The 21,926-nt window shown below is 41.1% G+C and overlaps 1 protein-coding gene across 1 annotated transcript; it reads right to left on the reverse strand.

Annotated features, from left to right (window-relative positions):
• Window positions 1-1,657: 1,657 nt before the first annotated feature.
• On the reverse strand, window positions 1,658-21,840 carry NUDT7 (nudix hydrolase 7). Its single transcript, XM_060254192.1, has 4 exons — window positions 21,502-21,840; window positions 12,029-12,182; window positions 9,065-9,223; window positions 1,658-3,828 (listed from the first exon to the last, which is right to left on the reverse strand). The coding sequence occupies exons 1-4, from the start codon at window positions 21,537-21,539 to the stop codon at window positions 3,460-3,462; spliced, it is 720 nt and encodes a 239-aa protein (XP_060110175.1). The 5' UTR covers window positions 21,540-21,840; the 3' UTR covers window positions 1,658-3,459.
• Window positions 21,841-21,926: the final 86 nt, after the last annotated feature.

Here is a 21,926-nt window from a genome sequence, read left to right on the forward strand (position 1 = left end):
AGTTGTCTACAGTATGAGATGGGAAAGCAGTTGAAACACATCTGGGATATTCTTGATAATGTGGTTTTTTGATTTTTTTTTAAAGTTGTATAATAGAATTAGCTTATTTATATGCACATATTTTATTGGAACCAGGACTTTTTTTTTTTTTAGCAGGAACACACAGGAACACAATTCTGGTTGGCTTGGTGTCAGGGGATGTGGCCTAATATTCAAATATGTTCCTGCTGTGCCTTTTCTATCTAATATTCAAATATATTCCTGCTGTGCAAAACAATGGTGATGTCAGGGGGTGTGGTTTAATATGGAAATGATTTCCTACTGGGCTTTTTCTACAAAAAAAAAGCCCTGTTTGTAACACTATTTTTAAGCTGGCTGTTACTGCTATATCTTGAACTTTCCCTTTTCTTGCCCTATAACCAATTCTTTTCCTGCTTCCTTTTCTCCTTCCCACCCATCAGACACTGTGTCCCTCTGTTCTCAGTTTTCCCTACCTCATCAGCCTCTCCTTGGGAAAAGTCTGGACAAGCTGAGTGGTGGCTGCCAGAACATGGCTGGTTCCGGTTGCATGGCAGTCTCTGGTGTTAGGCCAGTTTCAGTTATGTGATGGCAACACCAAGCCAAGCTAGGCCCACTTGCACAGAGGCCACTGACAGTATTTCTTTCTCTCCTTCCCACCCACCAGCTAACCTACCTTTACCTATCCCAATGTCTTCAGCTTCCTCTGCTTCTCCACACCTGATAGCTACTCCCTGAGAAAAGTCTGGCTAGGCAGCACAGTGGGCAGCCCCAGCTGCATGGTGGCTATTAGCAAGGTAGGCAAAGTTGCATGGTGGCCACTGCCACCAGCCTGGGCCAAGTCGTATGGTGGCTGCCGCAACTGGGCTGAGTTGTACGGGTAGTGAGTTTCCAGCAGTTGCCATCCTAGCCTTGGTGTCCTACTTCTCTGCTGGGGACATGACAGCAGAGGGAGTGGGGTGGGACCTTCCCAGGGTTGTTTTGGCCTTCCAGTCCACTCTCCCCTCACAGCTTTGGTTTACCAAGGTTTGCCAATATTGTTGTTGTTCCAACGCAACCCTCAACTGCCACTAACTGTGGGCACTCTTTTCCTAAGGTTGCAGGTGTTCTTTCTATTGAGCATTCTGCCCCCCTCCCAAGACTGCCCATTTTGTGGTTCCATCATGTCTTCTGTGCTGTGGTTTGGAAACAGATATATTGATGGAAATTGTACAATATTGTACAATTGATGGAATTGTACAATATTGATTGTACCATTTGTTGTATCTCATTTAAGCAGTTAAGACACTGTAACTCTTGTGTCAGAAGGCATTGGCACAATCGTCTGTGCAAAGAATCAGTCTTCCTTTCTCCATCCAAACCTAATCTCAACTGAGAAGAAAGGGCTTTGGAGCAAAGCCACGATGTATATTACATTTTAATTATTTACATCTGATTAGCTGACCTACTTTATGTACTTGTTCTTATATTCACTACAGCATTCCTTGCCCCCTCCTCTAAGAGTTTGTAAATGATTCTGTTTGATAACTATACATTGTGGAGACTATCATAAACTTTCCTTAACCTTTGGTATCCTTTGGACACTCTGGATTTCCCCCTCATACTTACTTCTCAACAGGTGTTCCCAACAAAAGCAAAGTGCAAAATCATGTTCTTTTATTATACAAACAGAATCCCTTTGTGTAGCTGCTTACTGGGGAACAAAAAAAAAAAATTCCCGTTTTTAAAACCAGGAGAAAAAGTACATTGGACATAAAGAAAGATCAATAGTGAACAGAATGAGGACTTCGCTGCTAACTTGCAAATTGTAATATTACCTACATTAAACATAAAAGTGCTGTAACCATGGTTGCGACTCGTTTATATATATGTGTGACATGAGTGGGTGAACGTATATTTAATTCTGCTGTATGAATGACTGAGACAGGTCACAAGAGAAATTCAGCATTCATTGTCTCCCCCACTCCGTACATACAATCACTAAATACTCCCTTTAGCTTCATTGTTCATATGAAGCAACAAAAATTTGAATGCAAACAGCAACCAACAACATATTCTTAAGAGCATCTAGGTGGAAGAATAAATCACCCCCCTCAATTTCTTTATGGTTTGATAATATTTTGAGATTCTGTTATCTCCATTTCTTACCATAATCAATTTCTTACCATAATCAATGTAATGGAAATGCAGACTGTTGTTTTGACTTTCCAACAATATGGGTTCCTTTCCTAAACTATATGATGTCAACAGATAAAGTTCCAAGTCATATTTATCCTATTTATTTGCTCCAATTGTGAATTAAGTACTTTATTTGAACTATTATTCTTTTAGGTAGTCATCATCTTACTGAATATTTGAGTATTTGGCATTTGTTACCATATTTTGTTTAAATAAAAGTTTAAAAACATATTTTTTCCAAAAAGTAAAAGCCTTAGCTAAGTGACTTAAAAAGCATCACATAGGGCGGCAGCATGCCAACCTGGAAGTCTCCTGGCTGCCGCCGGAACAGACATCTGGGAAAAGTGCCTCAGAGGCAGGCGCTTCTCAGATTTGCTACCACTTTCAAGGTGGTAGCTTTTTGAGGTGCAAACTGGGATTCCTACAGACAGGGTAAGTATGGGAGCGGTACGGCAGGCAGATGTGCGCATTTGGATGCACTTTTTTGATCTGCCCAGATTCCGTCCCTGCGCCAGCTTAAACTGCCGGTCTGGATTCAGCCACATATATTTATTGTGTGCATTAAATGTCTAACAGAACTACCTTGCAAACGCAATCAAGTTTGCAAGGCCAGTTGTGCCTGACGATGTAAATTTGCAAATGGAGTCAGTCATATCTCTAACCCTGGGGTGAAGTAAGATGGAAGGAGGGAGCATGTTCTGTTTTTAACACCCTTTCCCTTCTTTGGGGATTCAGAGGTAAAACTTACTTGCATACCAATATCTTGCATGCCAGCAGGAATGCCTAGGTGCATTCATCTATTGCTTGGTATTTTGAAGGGCAGATCCTTTACTGACATATTGGAGAGAATTTTTTTTTAAAAGTTACATTTGGAAATGTGCTTCGCATTTGAAACAGGTGGAAACAAAGAATAACCAAATTATTAAACAAAATAAGCTGAAAACAAATATAAATTAAATTTTGGTGTACACACTGTCATGTGCATTTGGAATGCTTAAAAAAATAGCATAAGAAGAAACTGATGCAAGTTGGGATTTCTTTTGAGAAGAAAATGCTACAGAATACAATAATGGAATCTGTGGAGCAATGACGGGTGTCTTATTTTCTGCAGTCCTGTTATGAGATCAATCGTGCAAAACTGCTTCATAAAATTGCAAAGTTCATTTCAAGTTGCATTTCTTTTTAATTTAAAGGACTGTTTATAGCACCACGTGTACCTGATTTATACTCTATACTTCCTTTCAAAAGTAATAATTTCATAACCTAAAGTTTGTTCTTTGTTATGTTATATAACTCCATGAAACTGTTTTCAGATGATGAAATCAAATTATCAAGATCGTATGCAATTTCAAATGTTGGCTTTTCTCCAAAAATCACAAGAGCAAGAAAGACAGTAAAGTGTGCTGTGAGTCCCCATATTCTATACGAGGTGTTACGCTCCGGATCATTGTATTCAAAGAAGTGTACTGGAACACCCTTTCCCAGCATTTGAACTTGTTGGACCTTATACTTCGAAGGATGAATAAAATAGTCCAGTGGCACATAAAATACATCACTGACTTCTTCTGGATTAGGATGGGCTTGGAATGAGTCTTCTATGAAGGCTACTACTGGAGTTACTATAGAGCGAGTCTAAAAAGGAGAAAGGCATAAGACTCATTACTATTTGAAACAAACAGCAAAACAAACTTCTCATTTTGAGAATTATGGCATTAAGCCATCACACAAGCAAACAGTTCTTTTTTCTAATAAAAAACTACTGAGGATAAGAAATAATTATAAATAGTTAAGAAATAATTATAAATCATTCTGGCTGTTTTTTGAAAACTAATGGAATCTGTGTATGTGTGTGCACATGTGAACATAATTATGCACTGCCAGAGAAGAGTGCTAGTGGACATATTTAGCTTGGAGAGGAGATGACTGAGAAGTGATATGATAAGCATCTTCAAGTACTTGAAGGGCTGTCATATAGAGGATGCCCCAGAAGGTTGGACCAGAACCAACTGCTCGAAATTAAATCAAGAGTTTTTGGCTAAACTTTAGGAAGAACTTCCTGACAGAGCAGTTCCTCAGTGGAACAGGCTTCCTTGGAAGGTGGTGGGCTCTTTTTTGGAAATTTTCAAACAGAGGCTAAATGGCCATCTGACAGCAATGCTGATTCTGCGATCGTAGGTAGATCATGAGAAGGAAAGCAGGAAGGGTTTCATAAGTGCTTAGTTTGCCACTTTGGGAAGCAATTTTCTTCAGGCCAATTTGGCCAGGGATCTTGGATGCTTCTCCCTCGCAATCTTCTGGGTTTGGAGCAGGGATCACTATGGGGGCACAGTATTTGTGAATTCCCTGCATTGTGCAGGAGTTTGGACTAGTTCCTTTCAGACTCTATGATTTTATAATTGTACACCATCATAAAAGAGTAGTACTAGTGGATACATTCTGTTTTACATTTTAAGAATTATTATCAGTGAGAATAATGGAACTGAAGACGAAATCTCTGGCCAGCTCACCTATATCTAAATAGAGGATGGGCCAAAGCTGATTCACTGATACTGAAGTTTTTGCTGCATTTATGAATGTGTCAAGATGTGAACCAGTTTGGTGCAGTGGTTAAGTGCGCAGTCTCTTATCTGGGAGAACCGGGTTTGATTCCCCACGCCTCCACTTGCTGCTGCTGGGATGGCCTTGGGTCTGGCAGAGGTTGTCCTTGAAAGGGCAGCTGCTGTGAGAGCCCTCTCCAGCCCTACCCACCTCACAGGGGGTCTGTTATGGGGGAGGAAGGTAAAGGAGATTGTGAACCGCTCTGAGACTCTTTGGAGTGGAGGGCAGGATATAAATCCAATATCATCTTCTTCTTCAGCATAAAAATCTCCCATGGGAATAAATAAGATTTCTAAGGCTCATACTTCCACACATTGCTTCTTATACCCTATTCAGACTGCTTACTTTGGGGGATCTCAATTCAATGCAATGATTTCAGGAGTTCATTAACTAATACATTAACTGAAGCTTTTGAGCATACTCTCATACTGTACAGTGCTAGGGCTGCCAGCTCTGGCCTGAGAAATCTCTGCGGATCTTGGGGAAAGCCTGGGGAAGATGTGTACAATGCCGTGGAGTCCACCCTCCAAGGCAGCCATTTTCTCCTGGGGAACTGACCATGGGGGGGCACCAAACTAGTCTTGGGCTCACTTATAATTCTAGGAGGTTTTTAAACCCTACCTGGTGGTTAGCAACTCTATTCTGTGTCCACTAGGCTTGCAGGCCCCAGGTCTGCGTGGGGGATCCCCTGGTTTTTCAGGCTCCTTCCCACCATCAGCCAGCTGGTCAGTGGGGGAAGCCCAGGCCCAGTAGTCATGATATGCCTTTAGATCTCAGGCAGGTTGAGAAGCTTGCTACCACTTTGGTTTTGAAAGGCATGTGTGTGCCTTTAAATCTTAGTGAGACCGAAGCTGTGGGGGTGGGGGGGGAAGCAAGAAGAGTCACATGTGGATGAGAGAGAAGAAGCCAGAGAGCCCAACCCCCCTGTTGGTTTTGCATTTCTTTCAGAAGCTGTTTCCATAGTAAAAGGGGTAGTAAAGAGTTAACTAGAACCTATGGAACAGAAGAAAATTCCACCTCCCAGACCTCTCTCTCCATAAGTTGCATTTTTATTTATGTATTTTTAGGTTCCACCCCCAAAGTCTCTGGGCGCCACCTTCAAAGTCCCCAGGTATTTCCTGAGTTTGACCTGGCAATCCTAGTGCCCACTCATCTACTAAAGATCTCCATATTATACCTGCATAGATATTTTATTTAGATAATTTGTGAACTATAAAAATCATAAGCTTGAATTGTTAATCTTTGACTCTACACTGTGAAAGGGGGGCAATAAAAAAAATTAAGACTCATGGGAAAGACCATTGCTTGACATCTACTTGTGTGAAAATAAGGAAAAAATACTTTTAACTAAGGTTCATGTAATTAATAGTCTGTGATGGAAAACTAGAATTATATATGTTTGAACTATAGTTTTATTGGCCTAAAATAGGTATTTGGTTTAACCAAATGGCCTTTGGCTTATCTACCTGAAATTCCAAGTTGAAGCTTGCACAAAGTACAATAACATTATTGCAAACACTAATATCAGAATAAAATTTGGAACAGATGTTCAGTAATATTTTTGTGTTTAAGACAAAACACCAATTCAGTCCTGAGCACCCATTTTCAAAGGGGAGAAGAAAGCCTTATATTTTGTGTTATCTCCCCTTAAACACTGAGATATTTGGATGAAAGCTGGGGAACCATTTTAACCATCTATCTACTAATGGACGGCCGGCCTGGCTCCGCCCCAGGGAACCTGGATCGGGCCTTGCAGGTTGTAGCGGCGTGGCTTAGATTGAGTGGGTTGAAGTTGAACCCAGCGAAGACAGAGGTCCTTTGCGTGGGTTGCGGCGCCCAGGGAGGGGAAATAGCTCTCCCAACCTTCGACGGCGCACCATTGGAACCAGTGCGCCAGGTAAAGAGTTTGGGTGTTTTACTGGAGCCTTCATTATCAATGGAGGCCCAGATAGCAGCCACTGCCAAGTCAGCATTCTTTCATCTGAAGCGGGCAAGGCAGTTGGCCCCCTTCCTGGAACGCCGCGACCTCGCAACAGTGATCCATGCAACGGTCACCTCAAGATTGGACTACTGTAATGCCCTCTACTTGGGGCTACCTCTGTGCCGGACTCGGAAGCTGCAGCTAGTGCAGAATGCGGCGGCTAGGCTGTTACTGGGGCTCCCGAAATGGGAGCACATACAGCCGGGGCTGCGCGGACTGCACTGGCTGCCAGTTATCTACCGAGTCCAGTACAAAGTGTTGGTTATTACCTTTAAAGCCCTATATGGCCGAGGACCTGCCTACCTAAGGGACCGTCTCTCCCCGTATGAACCCCAGAGGGCACTGAGGTCAGCAAGTAAAAACAAAATGACCATCCCTGGGCCGAGAGAGGCCAGGCTCCAAAGCACCAGGGTGCGAGCCTTTTCAGTTGCGGCACCTGCACTGTGGAACCAGCTCCCGGAGGAGGTGCGGGCCCTGCGGAACCTCGACCAGTTCCGCAGGGCCTGCAAGACTGCCCTTTTTAGACGTGCCTATAATGATACGGACTGCTGAGTTGCAATGAACGAAGAACCGCCATCTTTAACACCATTTAAATTGGCAGAATCAGCGCCAGAACAGCTATTACTGCCAGATATATATATAATGTAATGTAAATTAAGTATTTTAATTGAATTAACGGGTTTTTATGTGTAATTTTAATTGTTAATCTAATGTTTTACTATTTATGTTAATATATTATTTACTGTTAGCCGCCCTGAGCCGCTTTGCGGGGAGGGCGGGGTAGAAATAAAATTTATTATTATTATTATTATTATTATTATTATTATTATTATTATTATTATTAAAACTCATGGGTAGGATTCTACCAGCTTTGTTGTGGGCATCAAAGAAAGAACAGGCACTTTGCTTCATGAAGCTTGCATCTTCAACAGGGCCCATGATCCTTGGCATATTTTTCAAGGGAGGGAATCAAAAGGAGCCTTTCCTTGTCTCCATCTTGCATCACTGTCAAAGCTGGGTACATTCAACCTAGGGTTGCCAGGTCCAATTCAAGAAATATCTGTGGACTTTGGGGGTGAAGCCAGGAGACTTTGCAGGTAGAGTCAGGAGACACTGGGGGTGGAGCCAGGAGCAGGGTTGTGACAAGCATAATTGAACTCCAAAGGAAGTTCTAGCCATCACATTTAAAGGGACTGCACACCTTTTAAATGCTTCCCCTCCATTGGAAATAATGGATAGGGACACCTTCTTTTGGGGCTCATACAATTGGACCCCTTGGTCCAATCTTTTTGAAACTTGGAGGGTGTTTTGAGGAGGGGCATTGGATGGTATGCTGTAAATTTGGTGCCTCTACCTAAAAAACCCCCAGCCCCCCTGAGCCCCATATACCTGTGGATAAGTTCTCCATTATACCCTGTGGGAATTGGTCTCCACAGGGAATAATGGAGTGCCCAGCAGACATTTCCCTTCCCCCCCCTTGATTTCTGATGACCCTGAAGCAGGAGGAGGGCCTCCAAACGGGGGGGATCCCCTGCCCTCACCTGGGGATTGGCAACCGCAATTCAACCCCTTCTTCAGTATTTCATGGAAGAGAACAGAATGAGAGTTGCTGTTCAAGTTTCTAGACAACAAGTTACTTTGCAAGCAGCAACTGAAGTTCCGTCCAGGAAATTTTAAACAAGAAGCCGAGAATGAGAGAATGTCCTTAAACTCCATAGCTATGTTAATGATTGCATTAGCTTACAAGTGGTACGCAGCTAGCAACTGGCTTCGAAACCTGTTTCTTTCATTGTCACACATTAAATGCTACTTTTATGATGAGAATAAAACTTAAGGCTCTTGCTGAAAACTAGGGGGGGGGGGAATGAATCATGCAGATCAGTTCCCCAGGAGAAAATGGCTGCTTTGGAGGGTGGACTTCATGGCACTGTAAACAATTTCCCCAGGCTTTCCTCCCAGAACTGCAAGAATTTCTGAGCCCAGAGCTGGCAGCCCTAGCACTGCACAGTATGGTAGTATGCTTTGCATCCTATTTGGCATTTAGACTATTGTAACTTTATTATGAATGCTACAGTTATGGAGTCCTTTTACACTGAAAGGCTACAGTTTAGATGCTAACAGCTCATTAAACGTTTAAAATGCAGCTTTTGTATTCAGTGACTCTGGCAGAATTTAACGAATACAGCCCCTGCCTCTGAGAGCTGAATGTCTTCATATGGATGTACCATGCCATTTTTTTTCATAATTTATTGTTCATATACAAGAATGATTTGGACAAATGAACCTTACTTTGTCTATTGCAGGTACAAGCCTACAGATTACTTCAGTCTGTTCTGCACGAAGCCCGACTTCTTCTTCAGCTTCTCGAAGAGCTGTGGCTATTTCATCTACGTCTGTTGGTTCTCTCCTGCCTCCCGGAAAACACACTTCTCCTGGTGATCTCGTCAACTGGTAATTAAAAGAATAAATACTGTTAACCAGCAGGGCATTTTTTTTTTTTAGCAGGAATGCACATGAAGGCAGTTTCGGATGACTTGGCCAGATCTCTGGCTCAAAAAAAGTTCTCCGGCAGAGAGAAGGCACTAGGCAGCCACACATTCTCAGACTGCATGCTCTGCCCTCTCTGCTGCCTCCAGCCTCAAAGAGAGTGAGAGATGCAGAGCTGCCTATCCCCTCTCAAAAGAAGCTGGGCCTGCTGCTGCCTGCTCCACCACACATGGCTCTCCCTCTCCAGCTGTGTTGCGTGGGAGGGGGGGAGACAAGGTCTCTCATTGGGCTGTGTGAAATCCATGAAATGCAGCTGATGGCACTGTACTATTCTGTATCAATATGTGGAAAGTAACCTACTGAACAGGTGACATCACTTCCAGTGACATCGGATGTGTGGTCTAATAAGCAAATGAGTTCCTGCTGGGCTTTTTTGTAGAAAAAGTTAACAAACATTGGGTTGGAACAAGATGAAGTTTTCTAGCAGCTAAAACTTTCCTACTGCTTTTCTGTCATTGGAGCCCACAGTCTGCACAAAATGCTATTCCTAAGAGATAAGAGACCTTGAGAAATCACACAAGAGCCTCCTCTGCAGCAGCAATTGGTCGAAACTGGCAATTTCATTTGGAGCCAACCCATTGTTTTTCTTTAAAATTAGCTTTCCTTAGATCCTTGCGGACAGATCACTCACCTTCAGTTCTTGGGGTTTTTTTCCCCATAACCCCTTTCCACCTAAACAAGCTGAAGGCTGTTTAATGAATCATTTATCTCCTAAATGGATATCAGCTTCACTGTCTAAAAAATTATGTTCACTACAGAGCATTGCTTTTTAGCCTGGAGTACACTGGCAGGACAGCTGATCATTGGCAAACAGAAAAGCAGACACTTATTTCACACTTCATTCTCTTAAAGTGTTATTTTAATATACAGAAATATAATAAATTTAATACAATATAATACAGGGCTATAGTAAAAAGAACAGAAATAGAAGCCAAAATTACATCATTGCATTTCCATGGTTATTCATACAGTGAAACATCTTTGTCCATCTATTCAGAATCTGTATACTTTTTATTTGAACCAAATGATAACTTAAAAATGCAGATCAAACGTCACAATTTTGTCATTCAGTCTTACTCTTGAGGGACTGCTTTTTTCCTAGTACTGTGCAAACATTAATGTCCTGCCATAAAGGCACTCAATAAAAATTTGGGCTTTTTTTTTTTTGTACCACTGATATAGTATTAATTACACTGGCTCTGGATTAAAGGGATAGGCTTGCCAACCCCTAGGTCTAGGCAGGGGATCCCCCGGTTTTGCAGGCCAGTGGGGGAAGCCCCACCCCAACAGCCATTATATGCCTTTAAATCTGGGTAGCTTTAGAAGAAGCTTGCAAACTGTGCTTGGGAATGTGTGTGTGCATTTAAATCTCAGCAGGACAAAAGCTACATGTGGGGGGTGAGTAGTCAGGGCCATGTGGTTCTTCCTGGTGAGTGTGTGAAGCATGTGAGAAAGGAAGAGAGCATGGTCCTTCTGTTTGTTTTGCATTGTTTTGTTTCACAAGTCATTTGTAAAGAGTTAACTAGAACCTGGTTATGGGATGGAGGAAAACTCCATGCCCTAGACTGCCCTTTTCCTTATATTTGGTTTCCTGTGTTAGTCAGAAAAAGCTGGTTGAAATATAACAGATTGTTACATTCAGCAACTTCTGTGAGTAAGGTGATTTATACCATTACCCCAGTTAGATCACAAAAGTGTGGACTTGCAAACTATTTGTGTTTATTTTGGCTGCCTTGTGAGTGTGTGTGTGTCTCTCCGTTAATAAAGCCATGCTTGGAAATGCTACCAAAGCTTGACAAGGGACTTGTGGGGGTATGACAAATTTCATTTTCATTTAGTGGAAGTGTAGCTGGTTGGGAAGCCCTTGAAGGCAAGAAAGAGGATGAGGAAATGGTGACTGTATTCAGGGGAACTGCACTAGTATTTGTATTGATTGATTGATTAGGGAATGGGAAAATTTCCAGATTTCACTCCCAAAGTCCCCATTACTATTGAAGATTAAATGCAGAAAGGTATACCCAAGAATCATTTTGGACAAATTATTTAATCAAGGTAAGTCAAAGTGAGCAAGATGCTGTTGCTTTAAAGAAACAAACAACAACAGGTGCCACAGTCCAGGTACAAGTTAGGCCAGTGGATGTGAATTTTTTCAGTTAAGGAGAAAACCTTTCCAACCTCCTATACCTGGATGGAAGTCTGCTAGAGGACAGACTCATAACAAATGGACTTTGATAACAGTGGGCTGGATCCAAGGGTACCTTGCATGGAAGGTGATTTTTTGACTCATGAAGGGGATTCTACATCCATCCCTTAAAAATAGAAGAGCATCTTTGGACTCATGAAGCCAACCCCATTTATCCTTATTAGCAGAGGGGTTTTTTGTAGAAAAAGCCCAGCAGGAACTCATTTGCATATTAGGCCACACCCCTTTGCCAAGCCAGCCGGAACAGTGTTCCTGTGTGTTCCTGCTCAAAAAAAGCCCTGCTTATTAGAATAATGGATGAATTAGCCCCAAAACTATCCAAGGGTATACCAATATGGAACACAATTTCATATAATGAATATTTTTTGCACATCAATACAAAAGTACCTATGCTCCCATCATCTTGGTTTCATCTCTTACACATTTCTACCAGGCACAAGAGTTTTTTTGGCTGAATAACCTCAGAAGCCATTAAGCTAGTTTTGGTCTTTAAATTTACATACCTTCATTGATCTGACAGTGAAAAGTACACACAGCTTCCCATCTCTAACCATCAGAGGCACAAGAACAGAGGCTTTTGCTAATGGTAAATGAGAAAATTTGTCTCCAACATCAAATTTCCTTAATTGCAGTTTAGCTTTATCTTTCAAACACATTCTAGAATAAGCAAACAAAGGGGGGGGGGGGGGAGAGAAATAAAGAACATTTCATAAAACACAAAATTTTCACTCTAGGGTTATATAGTCAATTTACATAAAACAAATATGAAACTTTATGCTTACAAACAAATCTGTTCATTTTCTCATAGATAAAGGGAGATATATATTGTATATAGATATGTTTACATGGGCCTACTATCTTCTCCTGAAGGCAAGTAAAGCTATAATACTTGAACCTTATCACAAACCTCAACGACAATGTAATAACAAAGACTGTTAGGCCTATATGCATGTAGGAATTGATCTTGTACAAAAAGCACTTAGGAACAAAAGATAAAAACAACGGTTATAAGCAGTATGGTGTATTTGCTTCTTATACCTTACAGCAATTCCTAAATTACACATAATAGTGCAGTTTAATAACAAGGATTTTCTGTAGCCCCGTCAAAGGACATATAGATAAGAATCTATCATTTTGCTGATTCACTTAAGACAGAAAATTTCACAAAGGAAAAGAGCAACAATTGTATAACACGTCATTATGAAAGCTTCCATTACTCATTGCAAAAGGATTTGCTTTACCTTCTTGATATCATTTACTATCATAGCCTGATCTTCACTAATTTAAAAACAAAGAAACAATATTCTCTTTTAAAAAATCAATTATCTTAAAATGTTATCCATCAAAATCTATCAGTGTGTTATGTGACAGATTCTCCTTTGTACATGGCATCTCAATATCCATATGTGTGCATTTAAATCTACAAATTTAACAGCCTTGAGAAAAGGAGCCTAAATCTATTGCAACATCTGAAGTTAGACATTGGGGGAGCGGGACGGGGATAGTATGGAAATTTACCAGGGATAACTGTAAAAAAAATTGGGATGGTCCCTCATAAACAGGGACGGAGGATATGAGAATAACTAAATTTACTCCAGTGCTGAAAGGAATGCCAATGAAATATTCTCTGATCAACATCTCTGTAGGATATTTGTACATGGAGGAACTAGCCTAACAAGTCTTGTTATTACATACATGTAGGGTTGCCAGGTCCCCTCGCCCATCTAGTGGGGAGGGGGATTGAATGGCATTCTGGGGGGTGGGTGGGAACATCATGCAATGTCCCCAATGTGATAACATCACCTGGAAGTGATGTCATCACATTGGGGCGTCACACAGTGATGTTCCTGTTTAGGGGAGGAGTTTCCCTCACTGGCGAGCTGGTCCATGGTGGTGAGGAGCCCCCAAAACTGGAGAATCCCCCCCTTGGACCTGGGAGTTGGCAACCCCTATATATGTGTGATAATTCCCTTCAGTGTCAACATAACATTTGCTTGAATAATCACAGTGTATACAAATTACCCTAACAACAACAAAAAAAGGAATCAGCCAAGAAAGTTTAATGGGAGAAATGCTGAATCCTGGCTATACAAGCAAATAATTTTCTTGATGAAAACTTAAACATCTTTTACTGGGGCTCATTGGGGAGCCCTCAACTTCAGGTTATAGCCTAACCTGTAATTTTAGTAGCAGTTAGGTACTACAAATCAATAATTACAGGCAAGGGGGAAAGCAGTGTTAGCCTTCTGCAGTTATCACAAAAGGCAGTCTTGCGGCACTTTAAAGCTTAACAGATTGACTGTAGCACAAGTTTTTGTTAGATGGTAGTGAAAGTGCTACTGAGTTGCAGCAGACTTATGGCAACTCTGTAGGGCAGGTATGTCCAACAGATAGATCACGATCTACCAGTAGATCGCGGAAGGGTCAGAGGTAGATCACCAGCCCCACTTGGTCTCATGGTTTGCTGGACAGGTGTTTGGATTTTTTTTGATGAGTGTTTGGTGTGGTGGTATTTGATTACCGGTGCCAGTATGGTGAATTCTTATTTTTACTTTTAGAACCGCATGTGTGGTTTTGGCATCATCTAGAGGTCTTCAGTTCCTGTTGTTCTTTAATACTTTGGGACAGTTAAAGTTTTGGACCAGATTCAGCCAGTGTTAACTTAGCACCCCAGCCACCCCAGTATAACGAAGATGAGTGTTCCAAAGAAGAGCAAAACCTACCACTTTCATAATGAATGGGAAATGAGGGGAGGGACTGTGGCTCAGTGGTAGAGCATCTGCTTGGGAAGTAGAAGGTCCCAGGTTCAATCCCTGGCATCTTCAAAAAAAGGGTCCAGGCAAATAGGTGTGAAAAACCTCAGCTTGAGACCCTGGAGAGCCGCTGCCAGTCTGAGAAGACAATACTGACTTTGATGGACCAAAGGTCTGATTCAGTATAAGGCAGCTTCATATGTTCATATGTTCAAATGGACTACTTCTTCATCATGGTGAAAGACAAGTGTTGTTGTCTACTTTGTAACGCCACTATATCCTTGCCCAAAAAGGATAATCTGGAGCGTCATTATAAGGCTCTGCATAGCAATAAGTTTTATGCTGATTTTTCCACCCAAAAGTGAAATTCGTAAACTGAAGCTCGAAGAATTTAAATCTAAATTGGCTGCATAGCAGCAGTTGATCGCGAAGCCAAGGTCACATTCGGTTAATGCAACCATGACATACTTCAAGGTCAGCAACCTGATAATAAAAAAATGCAAACCTTTCAAAGAAGGAAAATTTGTAAAAGATTGAATTCTTGAAGCAGCAGACAATCTTTTTGAAGGATTTAAGAATAAGAAAGAGATCATAGCTGTTGTTTAAGATGTACAATTGTCAAGAAACACCATTGTGCGGTGAATAGAAAAGATATGTGGAGACACAACTGAACAGTTGTTGGAGGATGTTTCAGTTTGTGTTGTTTTCTCACTCCAACTGGATGAATCTACAGACATCAGAGACATAGCCCAGTTACTAGTCTTTATCCGGATGGTTTTTGAAGACTTCAGTGTTAAAGAAGAACTATTTGGAATGATTTCTTTAAAAGAGAGAACTACTGGTCAGGAAATATTCATCTCTTTCCATTCTTTTGTGACAAAGTATAAACGTGTTTCCATCACTGCTGATGGAGCAAGAACAATGACAGGTGAGGCCTCTGTGGACAGCATGTTGACTTTCCAGATTTCCTTTCTTACCACTGTATCATTCACCAGAAAGTTTTGGCAAGCAAGAGACTCAATACAAAGACTGTCATGCACATCACTTTCAAAATTATAAATTCAGTTTGTGGAAGATCACTTCAAAGACGGCTTTTCAATCTTACTCTTGATGAAGGGGCAGCGGAAATAATTTTGCACACAGATGTAAGGTGGCTAAGTAGGCACAAATTTCTGCAAAGATTTCATGATTTGCTGAATGAAATAACATAAGAACATAAGAGAACATAAGAGAAGCCATGTTGGATCAGGCCAACGGCCCATCAAGTCCAACACTCTGTGTCACACAGTGGCAAAAATGTTATATACACACATACACTGTGGCTAATAGCCACTGATGGACCTGTGCTCCATATTTTTATCTAAACCCCTCTTGAAGGTGGCTATACTTGTGGCCGCCACCACCTCCTGTGGCAGTGAATTCCACATGTTAATCACCCTTTGGGTGAAGAAGTACTTCCTTTTATCCGTCTTAACCTGTCTGCTCAGCAATTTCATCGAATGCCCACGAGTTCTTGTATTGTGAGAAAGGGAGAAAAGTACTTCTTTCTCTACTTTCTCCATTCCATGCATTATCTTGTAAACCTCTATCATGTCACCCCGCAGTCGACGTTTCTCCAAGCTAAAGAGTCCCAAGCGTTTCAACCTTTCTTCATAGGGAAAGTGCTCCAGCCCTTTAATCATTCTAGTTGCCCTTCTCTGCACCTTCTCTAAAGCTATAATATCCTTTTTGAGGTGCGGCGACCAGAACTGCACACAGTACTCCAAATGAGACCGCACCATCGATTTATACAGGGGCATTATGATACTGGCTGATTTGTTTTAAATTCCCTTCCTAATAATTCCCAGCATGGCATTGGACTTTTTTATTGCAAACGCACACTGTCTTGACACTTTCAGTGAGTTATCTATCATGACCCCAAGATCTCTCTCTTGATCAGTCTCTGCCAGTTCACACCCCATCAACTTGTATTTGTAGCTGGGATTCTTAGCCCCAATGTGCATTACTTTGCACTTGGCCACATTGAATAAGAAGGTTTTCGAAGGAGAGGGGGATGACAAAGCAGAGTTGGAAGATGAGAAGTGGTTATGTGCTCTGGCATTTCTCGCTGACTTTGCAGGTGAACTAAGTGATATGAACATTGAACTACAAGGTAAAAACAAATGCATTGGCAAGATGAGGAGTACAGTTTCATCCTACAAGAGCAAATTTGAGCTAATGATGACTGTCCTTGCAAACAACACTTTTGATCACTTTCCTAATACGCAGGACCATCTGGGACAATATCCAAATTTTGTTTTTCAGAACGAGAGGTATGTGACAGAAATCTGCTCTGTTACCCAGGAATTCGAAAAAAGATTCTGTGACTTCCAAAGAATTGAAAAAGCTGTGGAGTATTTGTCATACCCATTCAAAGCAGATATGGACATTAAGGAAACTGCAGCTGCTATCAGTAAAAACTACTCATTGAACAAGACATCTCTTGAAAACGAAATAGTAACCCTTAAAAATGACATTTTTCTCAAGACTCATGCTGAGCAAGAATCGTTTTGGAAGCTAGTGCCTAGAGACAAATTTCCCAACTTGAGAAGATGCAGTGAAGCTGTACACTCCTGTTTCAGTTCAGCTTATTTGTGTGAATCGGCGTTTTCCCATCTGAAAACGATGAACATCTCCAGGATTCCCTGATACTGGCCCTCACGCAATATCCACCCAATTTCAAAAAGCTGGTGGATGAAATGCAGGCTCAGACGTCTCACTAATTAGCAAGAGCGAAGTTTTAAAGATTGCGCAAGATCAGCCTGGATCAATACTTGACCTACATTTAACACAAATTACTCAATAAAAGTTAAAGAAAGTTATAACAATAAACATTTAAGAAAAACTGTTCGCAGTTCTTTCTGGATCTTCGTCTCTCTGTTTTGTTTTTGCTTATTTTGCTTACCGGTAAATGACTGAAGGTGCATTGTAAATGTGGGGGGGGGGAGGGGGACGGTGGAAAAAAACTAATTCGAAACTAATTTGAAACTTAATTTTCATGGTTGTAGAACACCAGCACTTTTGTCCAGAAAAAATAGATCACAACCTGTTGGACATGCCTGCTGTAGGGTTTTCAAGGCAAGAGACATTCAGAGGGCCATCCAGGTCAGGGCAATTTATGTTAGAGTAGGGGTGGCCAAACTGTGGCTCGGGAGCCACATGGTGCTCTTTCATACATGTTGTGTGGTTCTCAAAACCCCCACCACACTGTCTACTGGTTTGGACAAGGCATTTTTCTCTTTAAATTACTTCTCCATGCCAAGCCAGCTGGTAGCTTGGAAAATGCATTTGAAGTCTAAGTTGCTTTCTTTCCAACTCCCCTTCCCCTATCTTTCTTCCTTCCTTTCCTCCCTCAAACATCTGACGTTCATGTCTTGCGGCTCTCCAACATCTGACATTTATTAAATGTGGCTTTTGCATTAAGCAAGTTTAACCACCTCTGTTTTAGTCTATTTCCTATGCATGAAGTGACTCCTCAATTAGCACATATACAAGCATACACTTACATACATGGATATACAAGAGAAAATGCATTGTGTGGCCTCTGAACTCCAACTGAGACATAGTCTATGATATTCCTTATAATTGACATTGTCGCAACTGACTTATGGAGCCCTCTCAAGGGGTTTACAGTGCAAAAGATGAACAGAGGTGGTTTGCTATTGTTTTCCTCTTTTCTTCCTGGGTGGTCTTTCATTCAAGTGTTAACCATGGCCAACCCTCCTTAACTTCTGATCTCTGACAATCTCAGGGTTATTAAGGCTGCTGACATTCCTGTGCAAAGTTCAAAAGTATACAAGATAACCGCAGTGACCATTTTCATTAGCTGTAGTTGATGCTAAATTACTCTCAAGTTACACTAAACTGGTTTAACCCCAGTAATGGGTAAGAATCAATAGCCAATCTCCAAGACGAGCATCATCACCTGCTAATCTCAGCAGGTCAAGCTGCTGTTAAAGACACAGGACAAAAAAACAAGATAAAACAAGTTTGCCACCGTTATCATCTACCCATCTGCAAACAAGAAAATAAAAGCAGCTAAATTTACAAGCGTCTCATGAAGACAAAGAAAAAGATTTTCAACAGCTTTGTACTGTTTACTGCCCTGTTTTAAGGATGGTTACTGGAAAGTGGCACCAAAGTCAATGGAATTTACTTCTTAATAGATAACATTTAGAATTGTGGCCTTAAAGTGCTGTGCAAGTTAAATTTTAATTGTTTACTCAGAATATTTGTGGAAATACTTTTGCATATATTGCTTATAACACATTTGAGGTATAGTAGGTAGGTTGCTTTATTTCCAGCTTTTATGCGCTGCTTGGCAAGCAGAAAATAAAACAGGTGAAACAGTAGAGATTGTTTTCCATGGTAACTTTGTGAGAATCCAACAAGTGGAGGAGGCATATTAATTTATGTTGACATTAGAAATTCCGGCATCTTTTCAACCAGTTCTTCATCAGTCAGGAATTTTTTTAAAAAAATAATTTGAATGTTAATTAATTTATTTTAAATTGCTGAATTGGCAATAATAGCAGCAAATAGAAGGTTAGTTGCTTGTTTTGGAATAAAGTTATTTACACATGCAATCGAAATTATTCCTGGGGGCAGGGGCTGCCAGTTCTGGTTTAGGAAATTTGGGACTGCAACCTAGGGAGGTCATGGTTTGAAGAGGGAGGTAACTTCGCCAGAGTAGAATGCCGTAGACTCCACCCTCCCAAGAAGCCATTTTGTCCAAGGGAATTGATGTTTAAAGTCTCAAGATCACTTTTAATTCCAGGAGACCAGCAACCCTACCTGAGATTTATCAGATTTATATGAATACATTGGTTTCTTTCTCCTATAGGATTTCCAACTTTTCTTGGGTCTGAGTTGAGAAAGGTGGCCTATTAAGGATGCCAGCCTCCAGGTGGGACTTGAGGATCCTTCAGAATTACACAGCTCATCTTGACGACAGATATCAGTTTCCTTGGAGAAAATGGATGCTTTGGAGGGTGGACTCTATGTACCCTATCCTCCCCAGGCTTCATCCCCAAATTTCTAGGAGCTTCCCAGTCTGGCAACCACAGCCCTCCAACCTCCGCCAGTGGCCTGGGTGGACCTGGCAACCCTATGACAACCCTATGGCCTTGTCATATATTCTACATTTCTACCTTGAAAGCAGTGTTACAGGAACAGAGAAAACTTCCATGGACCATTAAAAGCAGCTCTGCATTTTGCACATTTATAGCCTAACCCAAAACTTGTTTACAAACAGGAGTGATTCCATTACACTCAACAGAATGCCTATGAAATAGGCACAGGAACATAGCCATGCAACCTAAACCTCAACAAACTTATGCAAAGTACACTCAACTGACTTCTATAGGGCTGGTTTTCTAAAAAGCATTATTTACATTTGCAATTCTAAACATGTACCATAAAGTCTCAATGAATTCATTATGGTTTACTCCCCAGTAAGTGTGAAGAGGATCACAGTCGCTTTGCCAAAAAACTTCTTATTCAAACTGTAGCCTTTTCTAAACATTTGTTAGACTTTTTAAAAATAATGTCTATGGGTCTGACTTCTTAATAAACATGGCCTAACAGAGCAAACTTATTCAAAAGTCAATCCTGTTGAGCTCAAGGGGGGTGGGGTTGGTTAGTAAATGCAGACACAAGCCACCTTGAGCATAATGACGTTTATTTACTGATTAATGCAAAAGCTAAAGCACGTTCACTCAGAAGTTGCTGACTGTATTAAGTTATTGTACCATAAAATCAACCAGATATATCAAGAGTTTAAAATAAATAGGAGTCTTGCAGTATCTCAGAGTCCTTTAAGTGCCACAAGACTCTTTTTTATTTATTATTTTTTAAAAATGATGCCGCTTCTCCAAGCAATATGCCTTAAGCATCTTATCTTATAAAACATAAAGCAGTAACCATTATTAATTAAAACAGAGTTAAAGAGCCCCTATTTAGAAAATTTTTACAATTCCAGAAGGGTAAACACATTAGTTTGTTGCAAGAAAAATAATCAGGCATTCTTTGGTATAATTCTTATTCCAGCATAACTTTTTTTTTTTTGTAAACTAGAACCCGCTTCTTGCGATGCACAAAATGTATAAAGACTAGGCAGATTTTTATGTAGAGATGGTAAAAACACACATGCAAGCAAAATTATATTGCAAGAAAAGGCTGTCGATTAGATGCCACTTGTCTAAATGCATTTTTGTTACGGTGTGTGTGTGTTTTATATGTATGTTTTGTCTTGACAAGGCCTTATTCTATGCACATGCTTAATATTAATAACCTCAATTGTAAGTTGACAGCACTAGTCTAGTTTGAGCTTCAAAATCTGTTGACATTTATTTTATGATTGTATTGCTCAGTAGTATATGAAGAATATTTTATATGTATGGTTAATTAATATTTTAGAGCCCCGTGGCGCAGGGTGGTAAAGCTGCAGTATTGCAGTCTGAACTCTCTGCTCACAAACCTGAGTTCGATCCCAGCGGAAGCTGGTTTCAGGTAGCTGGCTCAGGTTGACTCAGCCTTCCAGCCTTCCGAGGTCGGTAAAATGAGTACCCAGCTTGCTGGGGGGGGAGGGGGAGTGTAGATGACTGGGAAAGGCAATAGCAACCCATCCCGTAAAAAGTCTGCCCTGAAAACGTTGTGAAAGCAACATCACCCCAGTCGGAAGTGACTGGTGCTTGCACAGGGGACTACGTTTTTAATTACTATTTTAATACACATTTTGAATTATTTTTTTAAAATCCTGTTCATTTGCTTATTTAACCTCAGGCTCACGTGGTTACTACCTTTCTGGAATTATTTAACTAAGGGACTAAGCCTAAAATCTACTCAGAAGCAACTCTTATGGTGTTCAATGGGCTTACTTTTTTTTAGAACTGTAGTCTAAATGTTCTGTTAAAACCCACTAAAAGTCATAGTTAACTGATTATCCATAAGCACGCTTAGAATTGCAATTTGAAAGACAGTATTTAGAAAGAAGGCAGGTCCCAAAAGACGAACTATATTCCACAAACAACAACATTTCTCATTTTCAACCAAGCACCCTGCCCGTTAAAGAGGGAGCCCCTCTCCTCCAATAGTTTCCCTCCCCCTTTCTTCCTCAGAGGGGAGAGGTGGGGAGACTCGTCAATCACCGTCTTTAAAGGGGCGGGACATTCCTTTTACGTTACCCTTTTTTCTCGCTTTCAGGGTCCAGCGCAGCCGCCATTGGGGGCGGGCGAAGAAGCCTATATTATCAGCACAGCACTTTCTCGCAGGCTTCCCTATCTTGCGGTTCCATTGGTTATTTGTTAACGATTGGCAGCTCTTTCTTCCTATTCTCCGCGTCCTCTGAGGAGTATGGGCAGAGTCGGAGTTATGCAGATGTTATTTATGTTCTCATTGGCTAATTACGTGAACGGCTACGTTAACCAAGGGGAGGGACAAAAAGGAGGAGGAAGAAGGGGGAGGGAAATATGTGGAAAGCGGGGCTTTTATTGGCTGAAAGCTGATTACAGGTTTGTTTTCCAGCGATCCGGTGCAGAGCTTTTTATCGCTTCCTCTCCCGTAAAGGCAGTTAATTGCGTGGAACAAGTAGTTTACACAATTGTTGTAA

Source organism: Heteronotia binoei, chromosome 14 (assembly GCF_032191835.1).
Source record: "Heteronotia binoei isolate CCM8104 ecotype False Entrance Well chromosome 14, APGP_CSIRO_Hbin_v1, whole genome shotgun sequence".
Lineage (NCBI taxonomy): Eukaryota > Metazoa > Chordata > Lepidosauria > Squamata > Gekkonidae > Heteronotia > Heteronotia binoei.